Source organism: Cyanistes caeruleus, chromosome 1 (genome assembly GCF_971803275.1).
Source record: "Cyanistes caeruleus chromosome 1, bCyaCae1.hap1.1, whole genome shotgun sequence".
NCBI lineage: Eukaryota > Metazoa > Chordata > Aves > Passeriformes > Paridae > Cyanistes > Cyanistes caeruleus.
In genome coordinates, this window is record NC_141701.1 from 34,750,528 (window position 1) to 34,777,531 (window position 27,004).

The 27,004-nt window shown below is 35.3% G+C and overlaps 1 protein-coding gene across 33 annotated transcripts in view; it reads right to left on the minus strand.

Annotated features, from left to right (window-relative positions):
* CSPP1 (centrosome and spindle pole associated protein 1) overlaps positions 1–27,004 on the minus strand; it is a 61,572-nt gene that overhangs the window by 25,657 nt on the left and 8,911 nt on the right. For 7 of the 33 annotated variants that reach the window (XR_015285937.1, XR_015285936.1, XM_086885782.1 and 4 more), the window contains 14 exons: positions 26,119–26,219; positions 25,399–25,422; positions 22,890–22,970; positions 20,335–20,436; positions 16,652–17,097; positions 12,476–12,577; positions 11,756–11,838; positions 9,837–9,930; positions 8,822–8,879; positions 5,070–5,260; positions 4,059–4,219; positions 2,984–3,059; positions 2,333–2,450; positions 178–313 (listed from right to left, as the gene is read on the minus strand). Coding sequence is in view for 31 of the 33 variants with exons in the window: in XM_086885782.1 (XP_086741908.1) it covers positions 178–313; positions 2,333–2,450; positions 2,984–3,059; positions 4,059–4,219; positions 5,070–5,260; positions 8,822–8,879; positions 9,837–9,930; positions 11,756–11,838; positions 12,476–12,577; positions 16,652–17,097; positions 20,335–20,436; positions 22,890–22,970; positions 25,399–25,422; positions 26,119–26,219 (1,773 nt within the window). In the remaining 2 variants the exon portion in view is untranslated. The remainder of the gene's footprint in view (positions 1–177; positions 314–2,332; positions 2,451–2,983; positions 3,060–4,058; positions 4,220–5,069; positions 5,261–8,821; positions 8,880–9,836; positions 9,931–11,755; positions 11,839–12,475; positions 12,578–16,651; positions 17,098–20,334; positions 20,437–22,889; positions 22,971–25,398; positions 25,423–26,118; positions 26,220–27,004) is intronic. The other 26 variants (XM_086885897.1, XM_086885924.1, XM_086885820.1 and 23 more) reach the window with 12 other exon arrangements.

Here is a 27,004-nt window from a genome sequence, read left to right on the forward strand (position 1 = left end):
TACAGGAATCAAAATAATAACTCAACTATTCCTAGAGTGCATCTCCTTGAAACAAGTAAGTCTTATTTTTGAAGGTCTACCAGTGTTACAAAACAAGGAATAATATTGAATAGAGCCCTTACGAGAGCAAGAAAATACCAGTCTTGAAAAGCCAACCCCTAATTTTCACAAACATACTTATTAGATTTCCTTCTGCATCTTTCAGAGGAGCACCACCACCACCTCTTCCCCAAGGATTGTAATTCCTCATTTCTGCGTCTAACTTCTCCTTCTCCTCTCGCTCTTGTCTGCGTCGCTCTTCTCTCTCTTTTATCTAAAAACAAACCAGCCAAAGTTAGTTCCACAATAATATCACACTAAGTAGAAGTTTAATAAAATGTTAACAGAGCAAACTGTATGCTCTCATTATCTATTTCCCTCATCTACATCAAGCAAATCCAAACAGTTCACTGTCTATACTGCAGACAGTGCATTGAATTCTATTGTCAAAACGAGCATGTCCAGTTGTGCATAATCGGAGAAACATCCTACAGTGTAAGACTTTCAAGTTCCAAAAATGCTCACATCTGACATTTGCACTAGATAAAAAGTTCCATGTCTTTGGATCTTTGATACAGATGTTTATACTGCCTGAAAATTAAAAAGGCAAAATTCTACAATATTACTGCACATTCTTCTCTCAATCTGGTATATTTTGTTTAACCAAAACTTAGACTAGAGATAACTCCGAATAATAAATGTCTTAACAGAATATTACACAATTCTATAATCATGCATAAAATAGTTTTCTGCAGTAATTCACTATGATCTACATATATAAAATAGGATGTTTATATATGCTTTGTTCTTTTTCTTCAGAATCATTTATTTAACTAAGTCTTCTAATAAATGTAGCATTTATAAAGTGAACAGCTGTTAAAAAGTCCATCTTCTACTCAAAGCTTTTAAAACAATTATGTATGTAGTTGAAATATATTACTGTATTTTTCTTAAGTTTATTTCTCATGTGCATTAGAAAAACATTTCATTAGATGAATATAATTAGATAAAACAGTATGAGGATGATGAGGCATTGGAACAGGTTGCCCAGAGAAGCTGTGGATGCCCCATCCCTGGAAGTGTTCAAGGCCAGGTTGGATGGGGCATCACACAGCCTCATCTAGTGGAAGGTGTCCATGGCAGAGGGGCTGGAACAAAATGATTTTTAAGCTCCCTTCCAACCTAGGCCATTCTATGATTCTATAATTTCCCTTTATCAAGTAATCACAATTTCCTAAGAGATATAATGAGTCAACAAAGACCCATCTAGCCACTTCAACTGTTTACAAAAATTATCAGGTTTATCTATAGCAGAAAGAAGAATATCCTCTGATAGCTTTGAACCATAATAACTATGAAAGATTTTATCATGCCATGTTTATTAGACCTTTATGTCAAATTGTGCAGTCTCTCATATAGAAAAATAATACTTAGGACTATAGTGAGAAAATGTCTCCAGAGAACCACATATATAGTATCTGACATTATTCCTAAATGGTTATTCTGTTCTTTATTTTACCTTGGTTGGCAGCCTCTCCTTTATCCTTTATGCATAAACATAATTAGAACTACAGTATTTTTTTAGGTATTATTTACCTCTACCGAAGAAATACATAAATAATAAGAAAACATTAAGTGCCCCTGAACTGGGTTCTAGGAAAATTTCTGCAGAAGTAACATGTTTCATCATGGTCAAATACATTTTATAATAACTCCCACAAGGTGCAGCAGCAAAAGGCCACTAAAGTGAGTATAGGATTCAGTTGTCTACTGGAACAGCAGACCCAAAAAATTTGTCTAGTCTATCGAAAAAGAACCTAAGAAGTAAGACACCACCTACAAACACACTGGAAATAAACATGAGGCAAACCTTTAAATTAGTGCCCAAATGATCATGAAGAACTTCCGGAAATTAGACTGCTCTGAATAATTACAGCAATAATGGAATATCAGAGCAATACAAACCATTCCTTTTAAGATGCCGGTTCTTATGTGTCTGAAAATAATTGTATAAAGCTACATGCCTGGAGCTAATCTGTTTGCTTTAACATTCTTAATATTCTCTCTGCCTCTGACAAAAAATTTGAAGAGCTTACTGTCCACCTGAAGAGCTAAAATGAGCTAAAGCAGGGTCAGAGGAAGGAAGTGATGGAAGGAAGTCATGAAAGGAAGGAGAGTAAAAAGCTTTTTATTTGTAAGCTACATAAAATTGGTCTGAAAGAGTATTACAATTATAACCATTATATGTCAAAAAATAAAAGAATCAAGAGTCAGAAGCTTTATCACTCCGTACCTGTTGCTGTAATTCTTGTTGATAAGATAATGTTGCCTCTTTGGAAGGCTTTGTTTTTTCTTCGGAATACACTCCTATGCTTCTTTGTCTGTCTCCTGTATTCCTCTGTCCAATGTTACTTTTAAATTGAAAAATCACATATATAAAAGGAAAACATCACAGGGTCCAGAGGAAGGTAATTTAAGAAATTAAAAAAAAAAAATCCTTCCTTAAGTATTTAAGGTTCTGTCCAATGTTACTTTTAAATTGAAAAATCACATATATAAAAGGAAAACATCACAGGGTCCAGAGGAAGGTAATTTAAGAAATTAAAAAAAAAAAAAAATCCTTCCTTAAGTATTTAAGGTTCATTGTTCCCATAGCCTGGCAGTTTATAACCCCAAACATTTTCTTAAATATGAAAATAGCAGTTCATTGAATTATTCTTATATTATCTAGCTAGAAATCCTTAATTAAAAGTTTGAAGAGTTGTCTTTTACACATTTTATTTCAAAGGCCTATCTGTTCTCAGCAAAATATTACCCACACAAAATGAATACAGATAAAAGAATATAATACAGATTATAGTACAGATTATAAAAAAGAATATCAATACAGATAAAATAATACAGATAAATACACACAAAGAATATGAATATAGATAATACTTACATAGGCTGCTCTATTGGAGCTTGGCCTAAAGGATCCAGACCAGGCATGGGTTGTGTTCCCATCATATCTGTACTATCTGCACAGTAAAAAAAAAACAAACCATATTTTAAATTTTGAATGCTCAGATATAAATATTTGACATTATTTAAAAGAATAGATTTCACTGCTAAAACTCTGTGAGAGCAGAACAAAGAGATCTCTCAGCTTCTATAACAAACTCAGATAATCCTTAATGCCCTCTAAAGCAAGAAATACAATGCCAAGGTACAAATCTATTTCTTAAATTCCACTAAATCCCTTTAGATTTTAAAAATTACCTCATTAACATATTCTAAAATCAAATAAAATGAAATTACTAGCTTAATGGTGATACTTATCTTCATTCTTTCCAAATGTCATTCAGATCAACTAGTAAAGCAGTTATTTTTCTAAGTTTTTTTTCTCCTTTATTTTACCTTTAGCACAAAAAACATTTTAAGTATTTCTGTTTTTTTCTCTTAAAAAGAAAAAAATAGGAAAAAAGAGAAAAATGAACACCACATAATCCAGTCTCTCCCTACACACATCACAATAGTTTCAATCATGAAATCATCATGAAGCAAAGGATAGAAAAAAGGAGTTCTTAAAATATAAAAGTAGACCACTTCATACATTATTTTAATATATTTTATGTATTTATAAATATCTTTAAAATATTGATAATTATATCTGAAATTGTAACAATGTCTAAACATGTAATTAATTATTATTGAAGTGATTTTAGGACATAATGTTTTAATTATCAATAATTTAATAATTTCAACAAAGAAAATAATCTGAGAGGAGTAACAGCAAAGAATCTGAGACGAGTTTGTTCAAGTGATGAACAAGATATCTGGAAGTCACAGCCCTTTTTGTTGCTGGAGAAAATTACTTAATTCAGAACATTAAAAAAAAAGCCCTTTTAATTCAATACACATCTAAAAAATTGGTTTAATTTGCTGTTACAAGTTCTACATTATTCATCATTTAACTAGATTAAAAGAAGTCTTATGAATCACCCTAACAATCAATCCACCTAAAATCATCAACTTACAGTATGCAAGAGCAGGATCCAAAGGATTCCTAGCGCCATAAAAGTAATAAGCGTCATCATAAGGTGTTTTATAGTTGTCTGTCAAAACTGGTGGTGGAGGCGGTGGCAATGGTGCAAGCCTTAAAGAAGAAATGGACACAATTCCTTGGTTTGTTGTACAACTGAAAAGACATCATCAAAGGAAGTGGGGGGAAGAGAGAAGAAGAGGGAGAGAAAGAGAAGGGAGAGGGGACAGAAAGAAAGTTCAGTATGGAAAAATTCTAGATTTAGTTCAGTTGCAGACCTCTCATTAGTGGCATGCAGGAACAAGATGCATTAAGTCTCAGTAGGGAATTAACCTTCCCTGAGGGAATAATAGTACAGAAACACAGACTATTCCAGAGATCTAAAGAACATAAAACAAGCACGCCTTCTTTAAGTGGCTCACTTAATGGTACTTCCTGGCTACATCAGTAAAGAAAACAAGGCAGGATCTGATCAAAGGGTGAACAGCACAGCTTCAGCCACATGCCTGAAGCTCCTTCTCTCTCTGAACAGTTTAGTCACAATCACAGCACCTAGTGGAAGCTGTCCATGCCACAGTGCATTCCTGAGTTCAGCCCTGGGAGACTGCTTAATTAATAGGAGCCATACCAACCTTCTGAAAATATGGACTCTGCAGGGCATGTGCCCAAGCATTCCCACATGATTCAATATTACAGGCACAATTTCTACAGGACATAACTTCTACAGCTCAACCTTTATCCTACACAAACATCCACTATGAAAGATCTGCCTTTAGAGATAATCCAGCCCCCACAGATGCTTTCAAATAAACCATGAGGAAATTTACATTAAAAGTTTATTCCAGTGCAAAGTAGTTAGTTTTCTGTTAATTGTCAAAATATTATTTCTACCTTCATCAGTTCATTGGAGAAGGATCAACAGTACTACTGAGCTCTACCTCAGCAGTAATAAAATGCTAAACAACAATCTTATTTAACATGTAAAATGAATATGATGGTGAAGCACCTGGGAGCTGCCATTTCCCCAAGACTGCTGACTACACCCCTCTGAAAGTCTTTATCACTTTGAGAGTCTTCATTCACAGGAGAGGCTGAACGGGCAGGCATTGGAGTTTGGAAAGCCACCCTGGGCCTTTCAGGAGGTACTTTCTCTTCAAAAGCTCTTGCTGTTAAGCCAAACTGCTTCAATCTATTTGGCTGAAGATAAAAAAAAACAGAAGTAAGAGAAAAAGAGAGGAAAAAACCCAAACCAAAATAGTTACCTTATTACTAGGAAATATTCTGAATGTCTATTTACGTTGGGTTAAATAGTTCACTGGATCCCAACTAGCTGCTCACATTTCTAGTAACTGCATTTTTTCCCCCCAATGATCTACTGGAAATATAGTATTACAAGGAAATCCAGGAAGTTTATCAGAGATTTACAAAAAGCAACCTTATCACAGGTTTTAGGAAGTATATAGTTAATGTCCAGAAAAAAGAACATTTGCACAGCTGTCTGTAGAACAGTTTATCTACAGATGCCAATTTTCTACACTGACAGTATTCTCATATTATGCATAGAAAAGTTTCTGAAATCCCACCCCAAGATTGAAATAGCTCATGATCAGCAAAAACTAAAATCAAATACACACTGAGACTTTTTCCAGTAAACATTTCCTTGCAATACCATTATTTTATTTTTTAAATTCCTTTGATCTTATTATTTTTTTCAACCACAACAATTACAAGTTTTTTGGGGGAGTTCTTTTTAAAACAGAAATAGCAAATGTTTACTGACAACTGGCAACCTCAGAAGAAAGTCAAAAGCAACATGCAAATAATGGGAAGGCATGCAAGTCAGTTAGTTTCAGAACTATCCTATCACACCCAGAAAGCCCTTACAGCAACTGCTCTGCATAACTATTCTAATGTTTGTTTAAATAAAGCAATATAATAGAAGAATGAAAAGAAATCATACACAGCACAACAGATTTTGTTCTGAATTTATTCGTCCTAATATCGAAGTTCTTCAGCTAACATGCATTCAAAGAAAGTAATACCCAAAACCAGCTATGCATTAAATATCAATGAGAAAACCATCTACCCTACAATATGGAAATATTTCAACAGAATATTAAATCTTTACCTCTTCATCACTTAGCTGCAAGACAGTATATACAAGGCAGTTAGTACTCAGTCCAATCAAGGACTACGTGTTCAGATAAAAATTCTCAAAATCTAATAGACATGAGTATTTGCTTATAACATTTAATTTCAGATTTCTAGATGTGAACACAAAATTAGGTAACAGATACTAGCTAAAGCAATTTAATTTTACAAAGCAGTCTACAGATTTTTTTGTGTTTTCAAATCCAGTGTCTTGAGCAGCAGAACATTTAAAACAGCCTTTCTCACTAACAACTTTAATCTGAAACCATTCCCAAAGTGCCCCAGATTTCAGCTCTACAGCTGATTTCAGACATGGTTTCAGTACTCAGTTCATCCTGGGGATTGTTTCACTTTAAACAAGCAGCATATACAACAGTCTGCATTTATAGATTCTTAATCAGGCATTGCTATTTAACCAACCTGTAATTAATCAAGAAATGCACCTAATTAGAATCTCTCCCTGAGAGGCAATTTAAAGCTAACAGTGACTGATGCTTAATGAATGTAGCAATTCAACTTAATTGAAGGCTTTCAGCTAAATTAGTGCTTTTAAAACACTATGCATGTCGTGTACTTGCTCTAGATATAATTTTGTTCCTACAACAGGCACTTTGCAGACTCTGACTGAGATGTGTATGGTATATTGAGTGCTGCAGCACAGCGTGCTTCTGCATAGTCAGCTTTGATTACACAGAACTGTTTACACTGACCTTGTGGCCTGCTGAGTCAGAAGAGCCAGCATCTTCTGCTCAGTTCTGCCTCCTAGCAGTACCCTCCATTCCTCTCCCTTTCAATATCTGAATCCCTGATCAGCCAGATGACCTCTCTATACCAACTAAAGCAGCAAAAAATATTCAGATTTTACTAGGTAAAAAAGGTGAATCAGTTTGAAACAGGGACCAAACAAGCATGGCAGACACTTTATGCAGGGAGGGCAGGAACATGCAACTAGACAGGTTGTTTTCCCTCCCCATTTAGGAGTAAGAATTTTGATTCAGCTTAATTCCTTGTCTGTGTGCATTCATGTCTTCTGTTTCACAAGTTTCACAGAAAGAAAGAAATGGTTTCACAGAATATTCAGAGCTGGAAGGTACCCACAAGGATCTGACTAACAGCATTTTACAGCTATTCATTCACCTTCGTTTTCTAGCAAAGAGGACCTTCTTTCACCTCTACTGAACCCTGCAAAAATGGCACAAGTTTCAATCTGTGTCAAAGCATTCCCCAAAAACCGCACTGGTGATAATTTAAACCAGTAACCAGTTAATTTAATAACCAGTCTATTCTTGCTTGAAAGTACAACTCTACATCTTAAACAGCACATCACCACCATACCTAACCTGCAATGGCTTTGAGCACATAGCAAAGCAAGTACATGTAAATCACACAAGTTCTGTCAGCCTCTGCAAGACTATCAGTCTCCTATGTTACTAGTGCTGATGACCTACTCCTGGATGCATGCTAATCAAAACTCTTAATGTAATTATCACCTTACTAAAGAAGTGGAGACAGTAGTAACTCTGCATTAAGTCTTACAAACAACATACCAAACATCTTGCTTTTTACAAAATCCTATAAAAATGCTTGCAATCCTAAACACTACATTGGATCACTTAAAAATTTACAAATGCTGAATTAAAAACTGTTATAATGAGATCAACTCATCTGCAAAAAAATCTTTTTTTTTTTTAATTGAGAAAAAGCTTTCTGCAGCATACTTTGCATTCCCAAAGATATGCACACTACTGTGTGCATTTAAGAGGTTACCACTGGACACTAAGTTCTATCCTTTCTGTCCATTTTCCATTTGGCCACAGCAAAATATTTGATAACTTCCATGAAAATATTTTCCTCTTATGCTGAAAGCATGTGTAATGACTTACAGCCTGTGCTGCCTTTGGCTGGGGAGGAGTTAATTTTCTTCAGAGTGGCTGATGTGGGGCTGTGTTTTGGATTTGTGCTGAACACAGAGCTGATAATAAAGAGATGTTTTTGTTATTGCTGAGTAGGGCTTACACAGAGCCAAGGCCTTTTCTGCTTTTTCTTCTGCCACACTGGTGAGGGGACTGGGTGTGACTGGGGGGGGTTGGGAGGAGACACAGCTGGGACAGACAGCCCCAAATAACCAAAGTGATATTCCAGGCCAGAGGACATCATGCTCAGTATATAAAGTGGGGGGAAGAAGCAGGAAGGGGAAGATGTTTGGAGGGATGTTGTTTATCTTCCCAAGACGTGTGATGGCTGAATGTCTGCTTGCCCATGGATAGCTCTGAATTAATTCCTTGTTTTGCTTTGCTGATGTGTGCAGCTTTGCTTTCCCTGTTTAAGTGTCATCATCTTAACCCATGAGTTTTCCAGCTTTTACCTTTTGTATTCTTGCCCTGATCCCACTGGTGGAGAAGTGAGCGAGCAGCCGCTCGTGAGGCTTGGCTGCTGGCTGGCATTAAACCATGACACAGCCTCATCATCCTTGGCTTCAATTTTGTTATACACTGATGCCCTATTAAATAGCCCAACATTTCTCATTTTGTGACTGAGCAACCAGAGTCTGCATGTAAGGAAAAAAATACTAGGCTATATAGATGAAAGAAAATCCAAATTTCTTACCTTCTTTTCTGGGTCTTGAGCTCCAGAAGCAGCAACCGAGAGCTCAAGTTCCTTCTCACTGTTTTGGTTTTTTTAAAAAAAAGGATCAAATCAGAAAGAAATAGCAACTATATTCATTCTTTCAAATCACAAATTTACAATTCTGTAGTTAAAAGAACTCTGAAAATACAGGGTAACAAAAGACAATGATTCCACTTGATTTCTTCTGGAGTCAGGGGAGAAAATTATATAATACTTGTAAATACACAGAACTCTAAGGAAGTATCTGGCTATCACCTATTTCACACATTAAAATCCAACTACCATAAAAGGAGAAAACACCACAATTCTTTTTTACTACAACTTTTCAGGACATTCCTAAAAAATTTGTCTTTATTCACATTCAAGAAGTTAACATTAAACACATTGAAATGAATGATTCAAAAGTGAAGCAGTAAATACTGTTTTGTAATTTCTGGGCTCAGGCTTGTTCTGCATGTACAATTTTTGTCACAATGAGACTGCCAGTAGTAACTTGATTTTTAATTCCTTATCCCTTCTCTAATATTGCTGTGTATCTAGACATTACCCATTCAGTAGGCAGTGACTAATAGGTAAGGAAGAAACTAATATTTTATTATTCTGCATAAGCCAGATGATCAAACGCTTTAAAAATGAACAGTTACTTTCTAAAAGTGGAGGGCAAAAACAAAACTAATTTTCAACTTGGCCAACTACTTAGGCACTCCTGTACCAGGAAAAAAAGATAACTTTAGTTAAAGCTTCTTTACTCTTAAGAAACTAAAAAGTCAGTTTTAAAAATGAAAAAGTATCTGGGTTTTCTTCATTCCACTGAAAGCTTGTGAATATGTTCATTAAAAACTAAAGCCCTCATGACGATAAGTTTAATTAACTGCAATATTACTCAGCTACCTGGAATCCCTTAGTTATGAAATTGCTTCTTACCACACTGAATTAATGGAATGCCTTTAAATTTCAGCCATTATCTCTTAAAAATATAGTAACCTTCCATTACCGTCTCTTATTTCGCTGTTGCTCAGCAATCTGTTCCATTAGTTCTTGTCTGTATTTCTCCTTTCTTCTTCGGAGAAGTTCTCGGTCCTGACCACCTAATGGAAATGACCACACATTTGTGTGAATGCTCCACAAAATACAGATAAGGCACTGGACAAAAACACTGCCTTTCAGTCAATTTGAAAACGGAAACACTGCAAACCATATGAACACTCAGTCTTTACTGACTAAAAAATAGATACCTAGTTTTAAGAGACAATTTGTTTGGAGTATGATGATCAAAACTACTAAAATTTTCATTGTTATTTTCTTAGTTTGCCTGGTTTTCTATAGTCAGGAAGCTACAAATTTCAAAGTTATTTGACACAACAGTAACTAACAAAAGTAACTTAATGTTTTGGTTTTATTTTGGGGTTTTTTTGGTTTGGTTTGGGTTTTTTTTTTTGCCTAATGTTCACCTAAGGAAGACAGACTACAGCATTCCTGAATTATGAGGCACTGCTCTGGATAAAAATGAAAAACTGAAACTGAGAGGAGTCAAACCCATGGGGAGGAAAGCAAATTGCTCCACTCTTAGGATGGTTCCCATGACTACTAAGAATTAGCAAAGTACCCACAGATGCCTGTATGTAAAAGGAAATGGTGATAACAGCTCATGTAGATTTTAAGAAACACAAAAAACTTTCAGTTTCTGGTGGTTCTCCCACAATAAGTGTGGCAGTCCTCTATTATTTTAAAAACAAACACCAAAAAACGTCAGCAGCACTTTCTGTATTGTATGACTTTGAGACACAGACTCAACATATTCCATACACAAAGCGACTGTTGACTTCTGGTAAAGTAAACCTGAATAATAAAGAGAAGGAAGCTGGAAAAAAAACCTAAATCAAAAGCCAAATAAGCAACACCAAGAAAACCTGATGTATGACTGACTGATTTTCTTCTAACTGCTGTGTTGGGCCTACAAAGTGACAAAAATTTGCAAAATAACCTCATGGTTTGTGAGTTTGGTGGAGTCTGAAATCACTTTTCATTTTCAAAAAATTCAGGTTTTAATTTAGTTAATCTTTACACAACATAGTTTACAACACTCTTCTAACCAGGACTCCTAGGAGTACAAATTCACACCTCTGTGTCCCCAGGTTACTACAAATGAGATGACTGGGCAGAAAAGAGAATAACCACTATGACACCACTGGTTTCATGCTACCTTTAAACAGTCCCAAAAAATTGATCTGCCACATATAGATTTGAAGACAAAGTAAATTCAAATGAAAAAATTAACAGAAATTATTCTGACAACTGTTAATCTATTTTGCCATAATTAAAAACTAGCTTGCCTTCAAAAGCTCCCATGTGAAGAACTACTACAATTCTTTTATTCTTGCCTTATAGTTTTCTGAATTCAGCTAAGAATGCTGTCTTCACCAGTATTTCTCTCTATTCCACTCAATATTAGTGCTTCCTGCTAAATTTTATGGCTACAGGAGAGATAATCAGACTCATTTGTTCTCACCCAGGGTAGTGAACAGTACCATTTTCCATATTTCTGCAATTAAAATTCACTATAAACTGTGTCTTTAACAACACAGAGGTTAAGATTTCCCCATACTTCATTTTGTAAAAATAATTTAATCACTTATTTGAGCCTTAAAATGTTAATGAAATCTAAGAAGAAACTTGGGCTCTTCAAAAATGAATTAGTATGTCCAAAATTAATTCACAATTTACGTTAAGGGGGAAGAGAAATATATGCTTTGCTTTAATTTCCCTATGTAAATAACACTTATTTACCAGTCTTGGAGACAACTGGCAAAAAGAAAAAAACATCATTTTTCTATTTTTTAACTATTCACATGGAGAAATAATATATGCAAAGAAAATCTAACTCACTGTTATTAGTTAGGTTTTTATACATACCAAGAACAAGGCCTGTTGCATACCGCTGTTCAGCTGCAGACTTGGCCTGCTCATTAGCTGAAGAACTAATCTGTACCTGATTTCTGGCAAAGACAAAAAAAAAATGTAATGATCAAACTCAAGAATTTCCCTACACAGTCTGTGGGAAACATAACAGACTCACATCACTATGTGACACATTCGTGACAGTTTTCCTACAATCCAAAGAAATACCCCAAGCAAAAGAAAAAAATGCCTGGCAAAAAGGCATTTCTCACAATTCCCATTTGCCTGTGGTTTCTGAAGCCATCAGAAAAACTGACTCAGTTGAGCACTTCACCCATGTTGACAGACTGAATGGTGCCAGTCAAGAGTTTACGCAAAGAATTTACAAGTGTTCTGCTTCTGCCTCACCCACTTAGATCATTTCAGGATATGCAAAACCAAGACAAGAGGAAGAAAAGGAATTTTAAAACTGCTATGAAAACAGGATTCCACAGTATTTGACTCAATAAGTCACCAGGTGGAGAATAGGTGCTCTATTAATGAAAAAAACAAAACTGGCATACAAGCTTCAATGGCCATTTTCAGAGGAAACATGCTTTTTTTTGTTATACTATATTCTAGCTGCAGGAAAAACTATCAGGCATTTCAGACAGTGTTTTGGGATTTGAAGTCAGCATTTTCCTCTCACCATGATTTTGTAGCGCAATAACCAGAAAAGTACACAGTATACCACACCTAGAATCTCCAGTTCTTGAGAACGGCCGCACACATGCTCTCTCCTTTAATTCGTCTTCATAATCTGCAGGTACATCTCTTACCATTCCATTCAGAAAGGGCCTTAAAGAAATAGAAAATACTCAGCTATGCTTGCCTAGAAACAGCCAATCTGAAATAGAAGGTTCAGCAGTTTTGTGCAAATGGATTTGCTGCCTGAATGCACACTGGACAGCAGAACCAATTCTGAAAGTATCACAAAATATTCTAAAACAATTCACTTTGCCAGCACTGTCAGGGCAGCTCTCTGCCTGGAATGTGAATTCCCAAGCCTGCTTTCCTGCACCCCTTATCTAATGAGCCTGGTTAAGGGTTTTGAGAGCTAAAGGGCTTTTGAAACTCACACCGCATTAACTGAAATAGATCTTGCTGCTCTTAATCGCCAGGAGCCAACAGTCTTCAACAGGTTTTGGCACACAGCTATCGGGTAAATCTGGTGAAACAGCCAATTCAGATATGAAAAGCTTCTTCAATGATAATCTACACTTCACTACACACCTGATAGACTTTAGCAGGGTGAGATGACTTTCATTCAAGGCAAAAGACAGGCAACACCATGAATACAAAAATTCAGGAGCTAAAATTTGAGTCATCTACATAAGAAGTGAAATCATATGACTGAAACTTTAAGTAACTTCAGAGATGCAAAATATTTTATGGACACAAGGGAGCTGTTCCTGAAAAGATCTGGGGTAGTAGAATTTAAGTTTTTCTTGACTTGCAAAATAACAGCTCTATAATGAGGATTTTGAGTTATCATGATAAAATAGGGCAAAAATAAGTATCCAATGAAAAATAAAGTACCCAACAAATGTTATCAAAATTATACTTTTTCCAGAGCTGGACAGAACTATGGCCTTCCTATTAAGCAAACCAAAAAAAACCCCAAAAACTAGGTAAACACGGAAAAAAACCACTCATTCTTTTACATAAAAAGAACCACAGTTCTGCCTATCTCTAATTTAAATAGAAGTCAGTTATCAAAGGCAAAAGGATGCAAGCAGATTATTAAACATTGATCTGGCATCTTAGCAACCCATCAGAAAAACATGAAAGAATATTTACCCTCTTGGCATAACATGATCTTCTTTCATTATCAAGTTAATTTCTATGACAACAAACAATTTATTCTTTACAAGGCTGGTCACATAAGACTGAAACACAGCCAGGAAATAGAAAGCCAAGTCCCCAGTGTAATGAAAGGATACAGGAAGGAAGCAAAAAAAAAAAACCTCAGAATTCAAGAGGCAACCTTTTTTGTAAAAGGCAGCCGGCTTGGCATGGCAGGCCCAGACATGTTGGCTCAATTCAATCAAGGAGCTGTTGTCTCCTGTTTACAGGACAGACCTGCCAGCTGGGGATGGACATTCCACTCCTAAGAACTAAAACATTTTGCAATTCTTCTCACTTCCCAATCACTATTTCTGTTTGTTGAAGTATGCCACAGACCTTGTGCCTCCACCAAACAGAAACACTTCTGAAAAGTCCTGTTGTGATCATCTGCCTCTCCAAACTAATAAACCCCATACAAAAACCTAAGAACTTTAGTAGAACAAATAAAAATATGCCTCCTTTTGAATTTGGTTTCCATCACGAATCAAATGTGTTTGGGAAAAGTTGACTTTGCCTGAAACATAGAAAAAAAATGCTAACTCTTCAGAAGCTTAGCTGTCACTAAGAGATATGTTTCTCCTTGAAGAGACTGAATTTACTTCATAGGATAAGTGGAGTTCCTTTCAAAGGAGAAAAAAGTACTAGATTAAAAAACACATTTAACAAAGAAATATTGAACATTATTTTTCAATAAAAATTCATTAGTAGAAAATACACACAAAATACCCCAAACAATCCTATATATAAAAATTAAGTTCAGGGAATTCGGGTAGTGGTCCAGCAGCTTCTTTTAAGAAGATGCACCAAGTCTGCCAACAGCAAAGATAAGACTCTCTTCTCTATTCTCTTTTAAAAGAAAACAAGATAAAGCAGTTTCAGAGGTCTCTCTAAATAACTCATTATTTGCCTGGTGATATATTAGTCACAGATATTTATATAAGCACCATCCATGTCATCTGGAATAACTAAAATAGACTAGTTTATTAATATTTAACATGTCTACTGTTGGTTCAAACACCATATTTGCTGATACTTTATTTCTATAATTCTGTATAAATTCCTAGAGAAACAAAGTAAATGCTCAAAAATCATCAAATGGTTACTTTTATTTAAATATTAGACTCTGTGTCCAACTGCCTTAGAGAGTGGCAAACAGCTACCTAGTAAAAAGAGGACATGCATCCTTCTGAGTATCAACCAACACAGAGAATTAAATATTGCTGTTAGTTTTAAAAATATTTTGGTTGCCTTTGTTAGACATCAAATTAAGCTTCTAATTATTTTTTCTTTCTGAAAAGCTATAGGAGAAATCCACTCTATCCCAAAACCTCATCTGCTCTTTTCTACCGATAATACATTACAGAATGGAACAAATCCTGAATTTTGCAGTCCCTTCTCTGAATCTCAGCAAAAACAGGCAATCTTGTTCCTCTCATCTATTTAATCACTCTTTCCATTTGCTAGTATTTTTCAAAAACACTGTATGAGTAAATACACACTTTTTTAGAAGCACACCATAACACACAGTCTGAAACTTTGTAATAACCCATTTATTAGAGTCTGCCTCTCCTAAATACTTCCAGACATTTCACTTTTTCCACAGACTTACTTCCTTTATGATTACTTTTTTTTAAGGCTGAGAAAGAGTATCAAGAGCTATTTTTGGAGAAAAATTATTCTAACTCTCTGGGCATCTGAAACTGGAAAAGAAATATGAGTTCATTGAATTCAGAAAATGCTTTTACAGTAAAAGAGCATTTCCCCTCCCCCCAGTTATTAATTTGCAATACTATCCAGAAAATGATCCCTGTAAACAATGACTCAAAAGATTACTTAACCCATCCACCAGCAACTAACAACAAAACATAATAGTAATATTTAACTGTTGAGAGTGGTACAATTTGCTTTTGTTTTTCCTAGAAGTGCTAATTCTAGAAAAAAGAAAAAGTGCTTATTTTGCCTTGCAAAGGAAGAACATTGGTGGTTCCTTCATTGAAGCAATTGCAGGAAAATAATTCTGGCAACAGGCTTAAGACAAATAAAAATAACTACAACACTCATGTTCCCAAGACCTGGAAAGGGAACAAATTAATACTTTTAAAATATCATTTGAAAATTTATTTACAATAAACTTTACTGTTTTGTTTAGCTGCTTAAATAGATCAGTTGCAAGTCTGGTGCTGTTTCACACCACAACCCATTTGGTTTTGAAAGCAACCAGTTCTTGCAATGGAATAACTAAAAGTGGCCATGACTAGGAAGGTTATACTTTTTTTTCTTTTAAATGAGTAAACTAGAAGATTAACAATTTATGTCAAAGTAACCCAACTGATGTATCAGTTAACACAGTAAAGACTATTTAATACTGAACAGTACATAATATCAGTTTTCCTCCTGAATGATTTATTTAAAACACCCTCTTTTGTTTGGTTTGGGCTTTAATAAATGCTTATTCAAACTGTGTAGTTATTACAGAAATTAGCACCCATTAAAACCATCAGGATTTGGTTCAACTACACATATGTTTAAAGCCTGTCATTTAGCAAGACCTGGAGTAAAAAAGAGGATTTTTAAAAATAGGCTTTTACATTTTATATGCACACTCACATGTATCAAACACTGAAGCTCAAACCAATTTTGTAATCTGAACTGAAAACTGACTTCCTGTAACTATTACAGACTAAGGAAACAGAGGCAACATTGGGTTCTCAATGCAGGGGTTTGCTCTCAAGCATGTTTTCTGGTAAACCAATCTTCATAAAAATGAATTGTACACTGCTGCTTCTGGGGTAATTTCTCTAGTATCCTTTGTTTGTTATGATATATAAAATGCTTCTTAGTACATGTATAGTCTTAGGGACTGATTCAATTTTATAAATTACTGCAAAGGTCCTTTTTCTAAGTACAAAAGTAAGTACAACAATCCTGCTTTCACGTGGGCATCTTCCCTAATACTTAAAGAGAGTAAACCATGGCTGTCAACAAGCACTACAGAAATAAAGGAGAAAATGGAATTAAGAATACCTTTCAGCATAAAAACCCCGGGGAGTTTTTCTGTCATAGGTGCTTTCGCATCTAAATCTAGGGTCCATTTCTGCATTTGTCTCAGGATCATAGTCCAGTCTGTAGTATCTTCTACCAAAATCACCATCTTCATCAAATCTGTGATGCTTCCTAGTAGGAATTACAGATTGACTAGAAAATCCATGATGTCTTCGATTGGGAACATCCAAATCCTCATCAAGTCTTTTATTTAACAGTCGACTTCTCAACTCAACCTCATCATCTAACCTGTGGTACCTGTCTTCCTCCAGCCATCTCTTATTTATCAGCTCTTCACAACCTTCTGTGGAAGTAAAAGCATCCTTCTTGGGAGGTTCTGCACCTGTTTTACAGGGCTGGACTTCTGTATGTAATTCTGGCTGGAGCCTGGTAACAGCAATAGGTGTTTTATTCCTGTGCATCTCATTCTGTTTAATGGAAACAATATTGAGAGTTGAATATCAACAAATCACATTGAGTAAAACCTTAGTTTTGCATTTCTTCAAATAAACCCGAAACAAGAAGAAAGGCAAGAGGTGAGCAAGGAAAATATTTCAAGAAGTGCTTAAAAGCTTGAGTTTTATTCATTTTTCCTGGGGAAAAAAACGCAGTCTTCCTCTTATCTAATGTCTTTTAAAAGAATGCCTATCAACACTGGATAGGTCTTTTATGAACTCCAATCTGACCTTCAGTTTTTGAGGTGCAAAGAAACAAAAAAACACTTCAAACTTTATTTCATCAAGAGACCAGATATCTTCGTTCTATCCAGATTCAGGCAAGTCTGTAATACTTCCTACCTATGAGCACCACCTTATAATGTGAGCATTTCCTAATCTATTTCTCTGCTCCTCAGGAAATGTCATTATGAGAAAGGATAGTTAAGTAGATAAAAAACAATCCTATGACACTCTGAACTACTGTTCAATTCACAGTCCTCACAAAAACCATGGTTTTGCATAAATCCTGTAGTATTTCTCTGTACTAATCTTTGATCTAATCTTTCCTCTATGAAATAAGGACAACAGTAACTCATACTTTACACAGTTTAATTAAAAAATTAAGGATGTAAATGACACCAAACCGGGAAGAAGGATCAATATACTAGAGGGTATGCCTGCCACTCAGAAGGGTCTTCACAAACTGGAGAAATATGCTGACTAAAAGCTCATGAAAATCAACAAGTGCAAAGGCAAACCTCTGCATCTGAGACAGAACAGTGCCATGCACCAGGACAGACTGGGTACTGACCACCTAGAGAGCAGCTCTGCAGAAAAAGGCCTGGGTTAGTAATGGGCAAGGAGCTCAACACGAGGCAGCAGAGCACATTTGCAGTGATGACTGCTCACCACACTGCAGTGTCTGCACAGGTCAAGGCAAGTGATCCTTCTCTGCTCAGTATTAATCTAGTATTTATGCTCTGGTGTAGAGTGTCCTGTCTCTGCCTCCCCTCCCCACAGACACTGATGAACTGAAGAAAGTGCAGAGGGTGAACTGCAGGAGGAACTAGTAATTGCAGTCCCTGTGTAGAAGGTGGTTACAGAGATACCAGTGGTTTATTTGTGGTTTTCAAAGAACCAACAGCCACAAGTTGCAGCAAAGGAAAATGCCAATGGGATACAGAGCGAGAGAAGTAAAGATTAAGCATCCTTTCAAAACTCCAGCAAATAAAGAGAGACCAACCTAATCTAAACAGTGAAATAACACTACTCTGAGCAGGATTTATCCTATGACTATCTAAACTGTTGGATCAAATTTCTGAGCTCACATATGTAATTTGACTTTCACTCCAAGTTAAATATTCTTCAGGGATGGCATAACCTCAACAAATCCTGACCATTTTTTTTCTCTTTGCTCCTTTCTAACAGTAAAATAGTTTCTACAGAAGAATAATAAAAATCCAACTTAAAGGTACAACTGAATGACAAGTAAAGCAAAAAGAAAAACCCTTGAGTCCCTAAATAGATTTCTTTAGGTAAGTCAGCTTAGGAAACCTAAGTGCCAAACATGTAGAAAAAATTTCGAGATTTATAGACTCAGTTGCACAAAAATAAGCTACATTCTTGCCAATGTTTCCTAGGGATCACTGCTGTATAGCACTCCAAATCTTGAAGAATGAAGTAAGAATGAGATATTGAATTTCAACATTTGAAAGAAGCCTGAATGCTGCCTTATAGATGCCTTCACAGATTAAAGCAGTTTTCAACTATATGACACTCCCGTGCACTCAAAAGATGTTTCTCGTAAGAAAACAATCTTTCTAGAGACAGACAAGAAACATTCTTCTAGAAAGAAACTACAAATACAGGGGGATATGCACTTGCTGACTGCTGGAAGGATGACAATAAACTTTGTGCTGTTTTGGGTACTAATAGTCTTCCATAGCATGACCTAGCTCCCACACTACAGTAATAGAATATAGAATAGAATACTTTAGAATTTCTCTAATAAAAAGAAGCAGAAGGACTTCTTAAATCAAACTTTCACTAGATGAGAGTCCCAAATTTTTACAATCCATCACTAAACTGATGCAAAAATATTTTTATAAGGAAATTTATGTATTCTAGACAAGATTTCAAAGTTAAAAAGATTTTACAGATCAATATATTGCTTCCAGATTACTGAAACAAAGAGTCCCACAACAATGCTAATCAGACCTAAAAATCCCACTGGCTGTTGTGCTAGTTTTGGCTGGGACAAATTTCTTCATAGTAGCTTGTATGAGGCTTTGTTTTAGATTCGTGATGAAAACAGTGCTGATAACACAGGAATAATTTAATTCCTACTGAAAAACATTAACACAGTGTCAAGGGCTTTTCTGCTTCTTATACTGCTCCACCAGCAAGGCGGCTGCAGATACACAGGAAGTTAGGAACAGACACAACCAGGATAGATGATCCCAACTAACCAAAGTGATATTCTACTCTACAGGGGGTCATGCTCAACATGAAGGAAGGGGAACATTCTGAGTATGGCACTTGTCTTGCCAAGCCACAGTTACATAGGACAGAGCCCAGCTTTCCCAAGGATGGCTGAACACCTGCCTGCCCAGGGGAAGTGAATGAATTCCTTGATTTGCTTTGCTTCTGTGAGCAGCTTTTCCTTTACCTATTAAACTGTCTTTAACTCAACCTACACTACTTCTCACTCTTCTGATTCTCTCTCCCATCCAACAGAGGTGTGTGTGTGTGTTCCCAGCTGCTTACTGCCATACAAATCAAAGGCCTCAGAACAGAACTAGACTATGTCTAGTTCACTTTCAGTAGTAAAGAGTTTTTGATTTTTATTCACAAATGCACAGCTCCATATTCTGTATGGCTTCTACAGTTGCCTGGTTTTCTACATAACAGAGGAAGAAGGAGTCTACAAACAAAACTAAGGACCCTATGTGGAGTTTAACATTTTGTTCACATAGACAGCTTTTTTGAATACCACTTTTATTATCAAGAACAACCCAGGGATTTCCTTCAGACACACAGAAGAATGAAAGCATCCTCCTACCAGACAGACATGAGGGAAACAGGAAATCAGGAACTGCACCATGTCAGTTGTAAGCAGGATTTGCTTAGATGCATTAATAAAATGTAGCCTAACTGAACAACTTTATTTCTGTATTTTGTCTTACTTTGTATGTCTGAGTCAATTATAATACTGTAAAACTGTATTACCTCTCTGTTTTTCTTTCCTAATTTCCTTAGCCTTTCATTCCATTCTTCTTTATCCCTGAGATATTGATTGTACTCCTTGTTTCTCTCAAGCCGTAATCTCTCCTAAAATAGGCATTGAAAAGGGCATCATAATTTTGCATTTTTAGTAGCTTTTAGCTTCATAGAACTGCAGTACTAAATGACTAAATACAAACTGTGTGTTTGCCACCCCTTCACATTCTTTGTGATGTACAAGTAAGGCTTGAATTACTCTGAGGTTTTAGTTCATTTTCTCTTAGCATAGCTCTTTCTCTTAATCTGATATCTGTAAGTAGAAGTCAGCTTCTCGGCCATGAAGTCTAATCCCCAGAGACACTATTGTGTATCAAGGTCCATCTTTAAAAGCAAGCAGGCCTCCTCCTGCTAAGCCTATTCCAAAATTTACCAAAGCCTCACTCCAACAATTAGGAATCACCTTCTAATTTCCAATTTGAATGTATTTACAGCTGATTTCCAACATATGATTTCAAACATACAACTTCTTTCTTTGTCTTAAGGTTATTTGTGACTTGCCCCCTCACAATTAAAACAGGATAACAAATACAAGGGTAGACAAGATGTATCAATTACAATTTGAACTGTCTAATTCAAACAAGGAGTTAAACTGACTGCAAAAAGTCAAAAGTGCAAAGAATGCAAGAAAAACCAAGAAAAACGGGATCTGTGCTTGTTGTCCCAGCAGCTTTTGCAACCTGATAGCATTTATAATCTGCTTTCTCAGGTCTAAAATATAGATGAACTGTACATCAACAGCCTAATAATATAATATGAAATACAAAAATCCCCAGATAAAGCAAACTCTAATATGAATTACTTCTTTATTAGTCCCTGCTTAGAGCATGGGGTATCTTTTATACTACCTTGTTGCATCAATCCTATAAAGGAAAAAAAGAGAATTATACTAGAGTATTATGAACCAGAGTCTTTTCCACTGCAGCATTTTTCAGTAAAAAAGCAAAAGTGTTTTAAAAATCTGAGCATCACACATAAATTTACTTTCTCATGAACAAATATCAACCAAAAATAATTTATACCTCAATCACCACGTAAATACCAGATTACCAAAAGTTCTGTAGATTAGACTAATCCTCTCCAAAACTGCTTCATCTTTTAGGGTTTTTTCCCAAAAAAAATAGTTTCCTATAGGTTTTCTAACTGACTATAAAACATGCAGACAGCCATGAAAGCTGCCTGAGATGCATTTTTCAAAGCTGAGAAACCAGCACTGTCTTTAAGAGGTGGCAAAACAGCAGAAAAGTCAATATGCTATGTGACTGCACATTTGACCTAATAAAGGAAACCAAAATGCAAATGTTAATCTCTCATTATTCTGCTGAGAGGCCAACTGATTAACAGGGAACAGTGTGACATCTCCTGGCAACTTTTAGGTTCTGCAAGGGAAACAGATGAATTAAAAGGATACAACACACCTGCAAAGAGCTGATATGATATAAACCCATCAATGATAAGACGTGTTTCCAGTAAAAATACATCTTCACAGAATTAATCAAACATACTTTGTTTTTCACTATTTCAGCACACACACTTGCATGGTATGTTCATGAGAACCTGAAGCTAACAAACTCAGTGCAAGTGCATGCTGCCCCTGAGGAGTCCTTTCCGCCTTCCCGGGCATTTCATTCTTGCTGCCTCCGTTTTACAGTTCTATAACTTGGAGTTTTGCATTTTCTCATAAAAGCAATTTTTACTTTGAGGTCTCACCTGGCTCCTCCTACAGCCAAGCCAAGAGCACAAGAGGGGCAGAAAGTTTAGGCACAAGGGCAAGGCCAACCCATGAACTCTTGCACCAGATTGCAGTGACAGCATAGCCCCAAACACAATCAACAATGCCACTTGAAGGCAGCAAAGGTTAAAAACAAAACCAAAAACCAACAAAACCCCTGGGAGTGCAAATGTCTGGTCCTCCTCCAGCACCACAGGTTATCTTATTGCCTTGAATCTCCACTGTGCTATGACCAATCGTAACAATCAACCAGTGGTGTTTGTCAGAAAAAAATATTGATAAATTACAATGTTTCTGCTGATTCAACTTCATGGATCAATTTACAAGCAAACACAAGAAATAAACTGGAACTATAAGGCCAACAGCATGAGGGCAGGAGATCAGATCAATACTGACTGCTGAACAAAACCCAAGCACAACCACTAGAGGTTTTGAACAGATCAAGTGCTCTGAATGTGTGGATCAGAGGTAGCAAACCTGAAACTAGTATCAGCACAGAATTATATCTACATAATAAAACCCAAATATCTAAAATTTAAGAATACAGGTAACCTAGGATTAAAAATATTAAAAAATAAAAATTGAAGGAACAGACTTTCCTGAAAATTTTTACTAATTACCACCTCCAAAAACATTTATTTCTGTAAGAAAAAAAATTAAAAAACCAACCAAACAAAAAAATTTAAGTGGAAATATTTTTTCCGTAACAATTTTAACAGCCAGACACATTTCAAGTTATACTCCATTTACTTAATTTCCTTCATATATTTACCTTGGCAGATTTTCGTTCATCAATAGGAAGAGATAATCCCTGAGTACGTGGATCTACTTCACCAGCAGTGAGGTAATTTTTCTACATTAAAAAAAAAAAATTTAAACCATTCAATAGACTTTAAAAGATCAAATCTTACTCATTAAACAGTTGTTAGGTATTATATTTTCTGAAGTAATTTGAGCAATTTGATGAAGTAAAGACTGAAGACAACCTTCACATTCTGAATATGTAGGATGTTCCTGGAACACATGAAGGAAGTGAAGTCAAGGAATGCAGGGAGTAAATGTCTTTGTCAAATATTAAACTTGAGTTTGAAAGTGCTTGTCACTTCTTCCAAGTTACATTACTTCCAGTATAAGTTAGTCTCTATATTAAAAAACTCTATTTTTATTCAAAGAAACCCCACCCATTTCTTCTGTAGCATAAGCACAAGTGTCTGTACAAACATAAGAGGAATCTTCCGAGACATTTCTTTACTCAAGATGAAAAACTGTTTTTTCTAACAGCAGAAAATATGTCTACCTCTTACTTTAACAGATGGAATTCATGCGTACAGTAGCACACCTCTATCTCAACTGTGTTTTCCATACTAGCAGTGCTCAAATTTTTCAGGATAACAACCCACCACCAAATCTTCTAATTCCTCATGGATCACCAGTCACTTTTAGAGCAGAATCTCACATCAAAACAAGTATGTTGTTGCTCCACACAGATCCCTGGACTGCAGCATGGGACGTGGGCTGTGCAGCAAGTCAAAGTACCTGCTCTTCAAACCAAATACCAGCACTGATGCAGGTCTTTAGATTCCAGGTCTAGAGGATTTGTCATACATCACTACTTTATTAAAAGCATCCCCAGGCCATTCCCAGTCAATCATATGTTTTGTAAATCTGATTATCTTTAATAAAAAGATCATCTACTTGTGTGTCATCGGGTGAAGAGGGAAATGGTGAGATACAGTATTGTTTCTTTTCATGATCTTTGTTACAATGTGGCCTAAATGCTTAGAGGAATGTCAAGAAGTAACAGCTCTACCTGTTCCAGTACAAACACACATCATTATAAATGATATTTCAAACTAGATATTAAAAGATTTAAGGGATTTATTAACCATGCAAAAATATTCAAGCACCAAGGCAACTAGATTTCTATGGAAAACTAAGTTATTTCTACTAGAAAAAGTAAATAAATTGTAATCCTCATTATTAAATAATTCTTTGCATGCATTTTGAAAACATCTAGATATTACCTCTGATCTTAAAAACATCTTTTCCAAAATCAGAACCTGATATGGAAGCTGCATTTTTCTACATAAGCAAGACTAAGCAAGTTATTAACAAAAAAAATTACCACTGTGAGAACTGGTAAAATTCTCTATTTCCACCAGTTCTCTTTAGGTGGAAAAAGAAATTAGAGATTAGTTCTTCCTCAGCCCTTACCAGCTTAGTATAGCTAACATGTACTAGACCAAACACACAAACAAAAAGGCCTTGTAAACTTTGAAGTCCAGTTGAGAATAAAACACTAGAAGACAATCTAAAAATTACATTATTTGGGTGCTTTGACGATAATTATGAAACATTAAGTTTTAACATGATATTCTAACTTTGAAAATAATCTAGAGTTTTAAGTGAAACAAGAAACAAAAATTCTATAAAGATGATTTTGTTAGAGGTTAGGAAGACAGTTTGCTCTGCTGTTGCTATTGCTATTAAAGAATTCTAATGCATGCTAACATACCCAATTTGTATCATATACATGTTATTCAAAACCCCAGAAAAAAATAGCAGATTGTGTTTCTACCACATTACCTCCTGGTCCTTGACTGATGTTGCTCAATCTGAACAATTTGGATGGACAGCATTAAATTTTAAAAGTGTAGAATGCACAAAAGTATAAAAATATTTTTTAAATTAAAATTAATTAAACAAAGCTTTTAAAAATAACACCAGAGGTGTTATTTTCTCCTCATAATGCCTGTCTGTATTCTTGCATTCTGGACAATAGGTGGCTCTACTGCTTCCCTAAGCACCACTGACAAGATTTCAGAGACAGGGAAAAAAAAAAGCCCTGACTCTGGTTGCAATGATATATTATAATATTTATATAAGTTACTTTTTTATTCCAGCTTTATAAAATATGTACACCAAGAAAAAAAAATCTGAACTCTTACTATCTTTATAAACGATAATCCTTGAAGCAAATGTCTACGAAAATAAAAACTATTGTAGAGCCCGCATTAGACAGCAACAATGGCAACTGCATAGGGAAAAGCAAATCAACAGTGTTTTAAAAACTTATGAATGGAAAAATAATACATGTAAGTAATCATTTTGCACAAAGCAAGCAATGCTGTTAGTCACAACTAATCACCATAGCATGCATAAATGCACAAAGCACAAATAAAAGTAATGATTTTTTTTAAATTCCAAGAGCATAAAGTTTTCAAATAAAGTAAGAAGCAACTAATTTGAAAGAAAAGAAAATAATATTGAAGGCACCCTACCTTTCTTTTTGCCTGTGAAATACCCTAAAAATCAGGGAAAAGATACTATTCAAAAGGAGTCTTTGAGTCAAAAATATTTGACTTAACAAAAAATACTTCCTCTCTTAAAGCAAATCCATTCATTCATTTTAAGAACTAAAGACACTGGTAAATAGTATTTTCATAAAAAAATAAATTATTTGGTTCCTTGTTTTCTTCTGATTCATGCACAGCAGCTACAGAATACCCCCAAGATGATATTTCATACATATCATTTCAATTTTAAATTTACCCTGACATTTAGTAAATCATGTTAAGCAGAACATCAAAGCTTTTTCTTTCTAAAATTGAAAAGAAGCTGTCAAATGGAGTCATACTAAGTACAGGGATATTCTCACCCCAATTGCAGACCATAGAATATTTAAGTACTTCACAATGTAGAAGCTTTTATATTCTTAAGAAAAAAAAAAAACAAGGAAGAAGCAAAAACAAATAAGCAAATTATTCAGAAAGAAGTGTACTAAATAATATGTAGTCACACGACAATAAGATCTGTAAAAGCTTAAAATATATAAACAAAACATTTTGTAATTGCTTTCACTCAGGTCTTCAAAATCAGCCATTGCTCATAATGAATGCCTCCTTAAAGAATTTTTCTTCAGGAATTGAATTAATTCAATTAAATGAGAGAATAATTGTAAGAGACTCACTAAAGCCAAGCAACCAGACAAGGAGCTTTACCTGAGAAAGATATCGCCTGTAATCTTGTCGAAGTTCCTCTTTGAGTTTATGCTTTTTTCGTTCATATTCTTCTCCAAGAGGTAAACTCAAGCCATAGTCACCTGAAAGTTTAACACCATTAAATATCATTATTCACTATTTTGTATCAGTACAAAGCAAAAGCTACATCTGGATTTTTATTAGACACAAGCAATAAAAAAATAATTAACCATCCAACCAGTAATTACACAACAGCTGGAAAAAACCCACCTTCTCTGTATGAGTGGTTGGGTGAAAAGTATAGAAAAATAGACTGGCATTTGGATAGTTTTCCTCTCATCCCCTGACTTTTTCTTCCCATTACAAAAAATAAAAAAAAGCACGATAAGCTGAATTTATTTGAATATTGTACATATCTCTTTGGTCAATGTATGTTTCCAAAGAAATATCCTTTGACATGTGAGCTTCTAAATTATTAAGATATTTTAAGCTGTGTTTACCACACAATAGAAAACATACCTTCCAAATGAAAGCAACAAGCCATTTGCTTAGCATGTGAAAAATTTGTTTGCTCCTACACAACTAGAGGGAATCTGACCATATGATAAAAATAATAATCATTTTTCTTTCCATCTCAGTATTTTTAATCATAATAGACCCAAAACACGTAAGTACTTTTCTGGGATTACTATCAGGTCTCATAACAGCTGCATTCTTAAAATATAATAAAATATAATGCTATGCAAGCTGTTTGCTGTTCCCAAAACACATTTCAAAGTACTTTATAAGAAACATCCTCTACCCCAGAAGCACATCTCCATAGTCACTTTCACCACACTCCACAGAGTAGTGAATTGCACAAAATTACACAACTAGTGACAAAGATTACAACTGGGAGTGAGTGTGT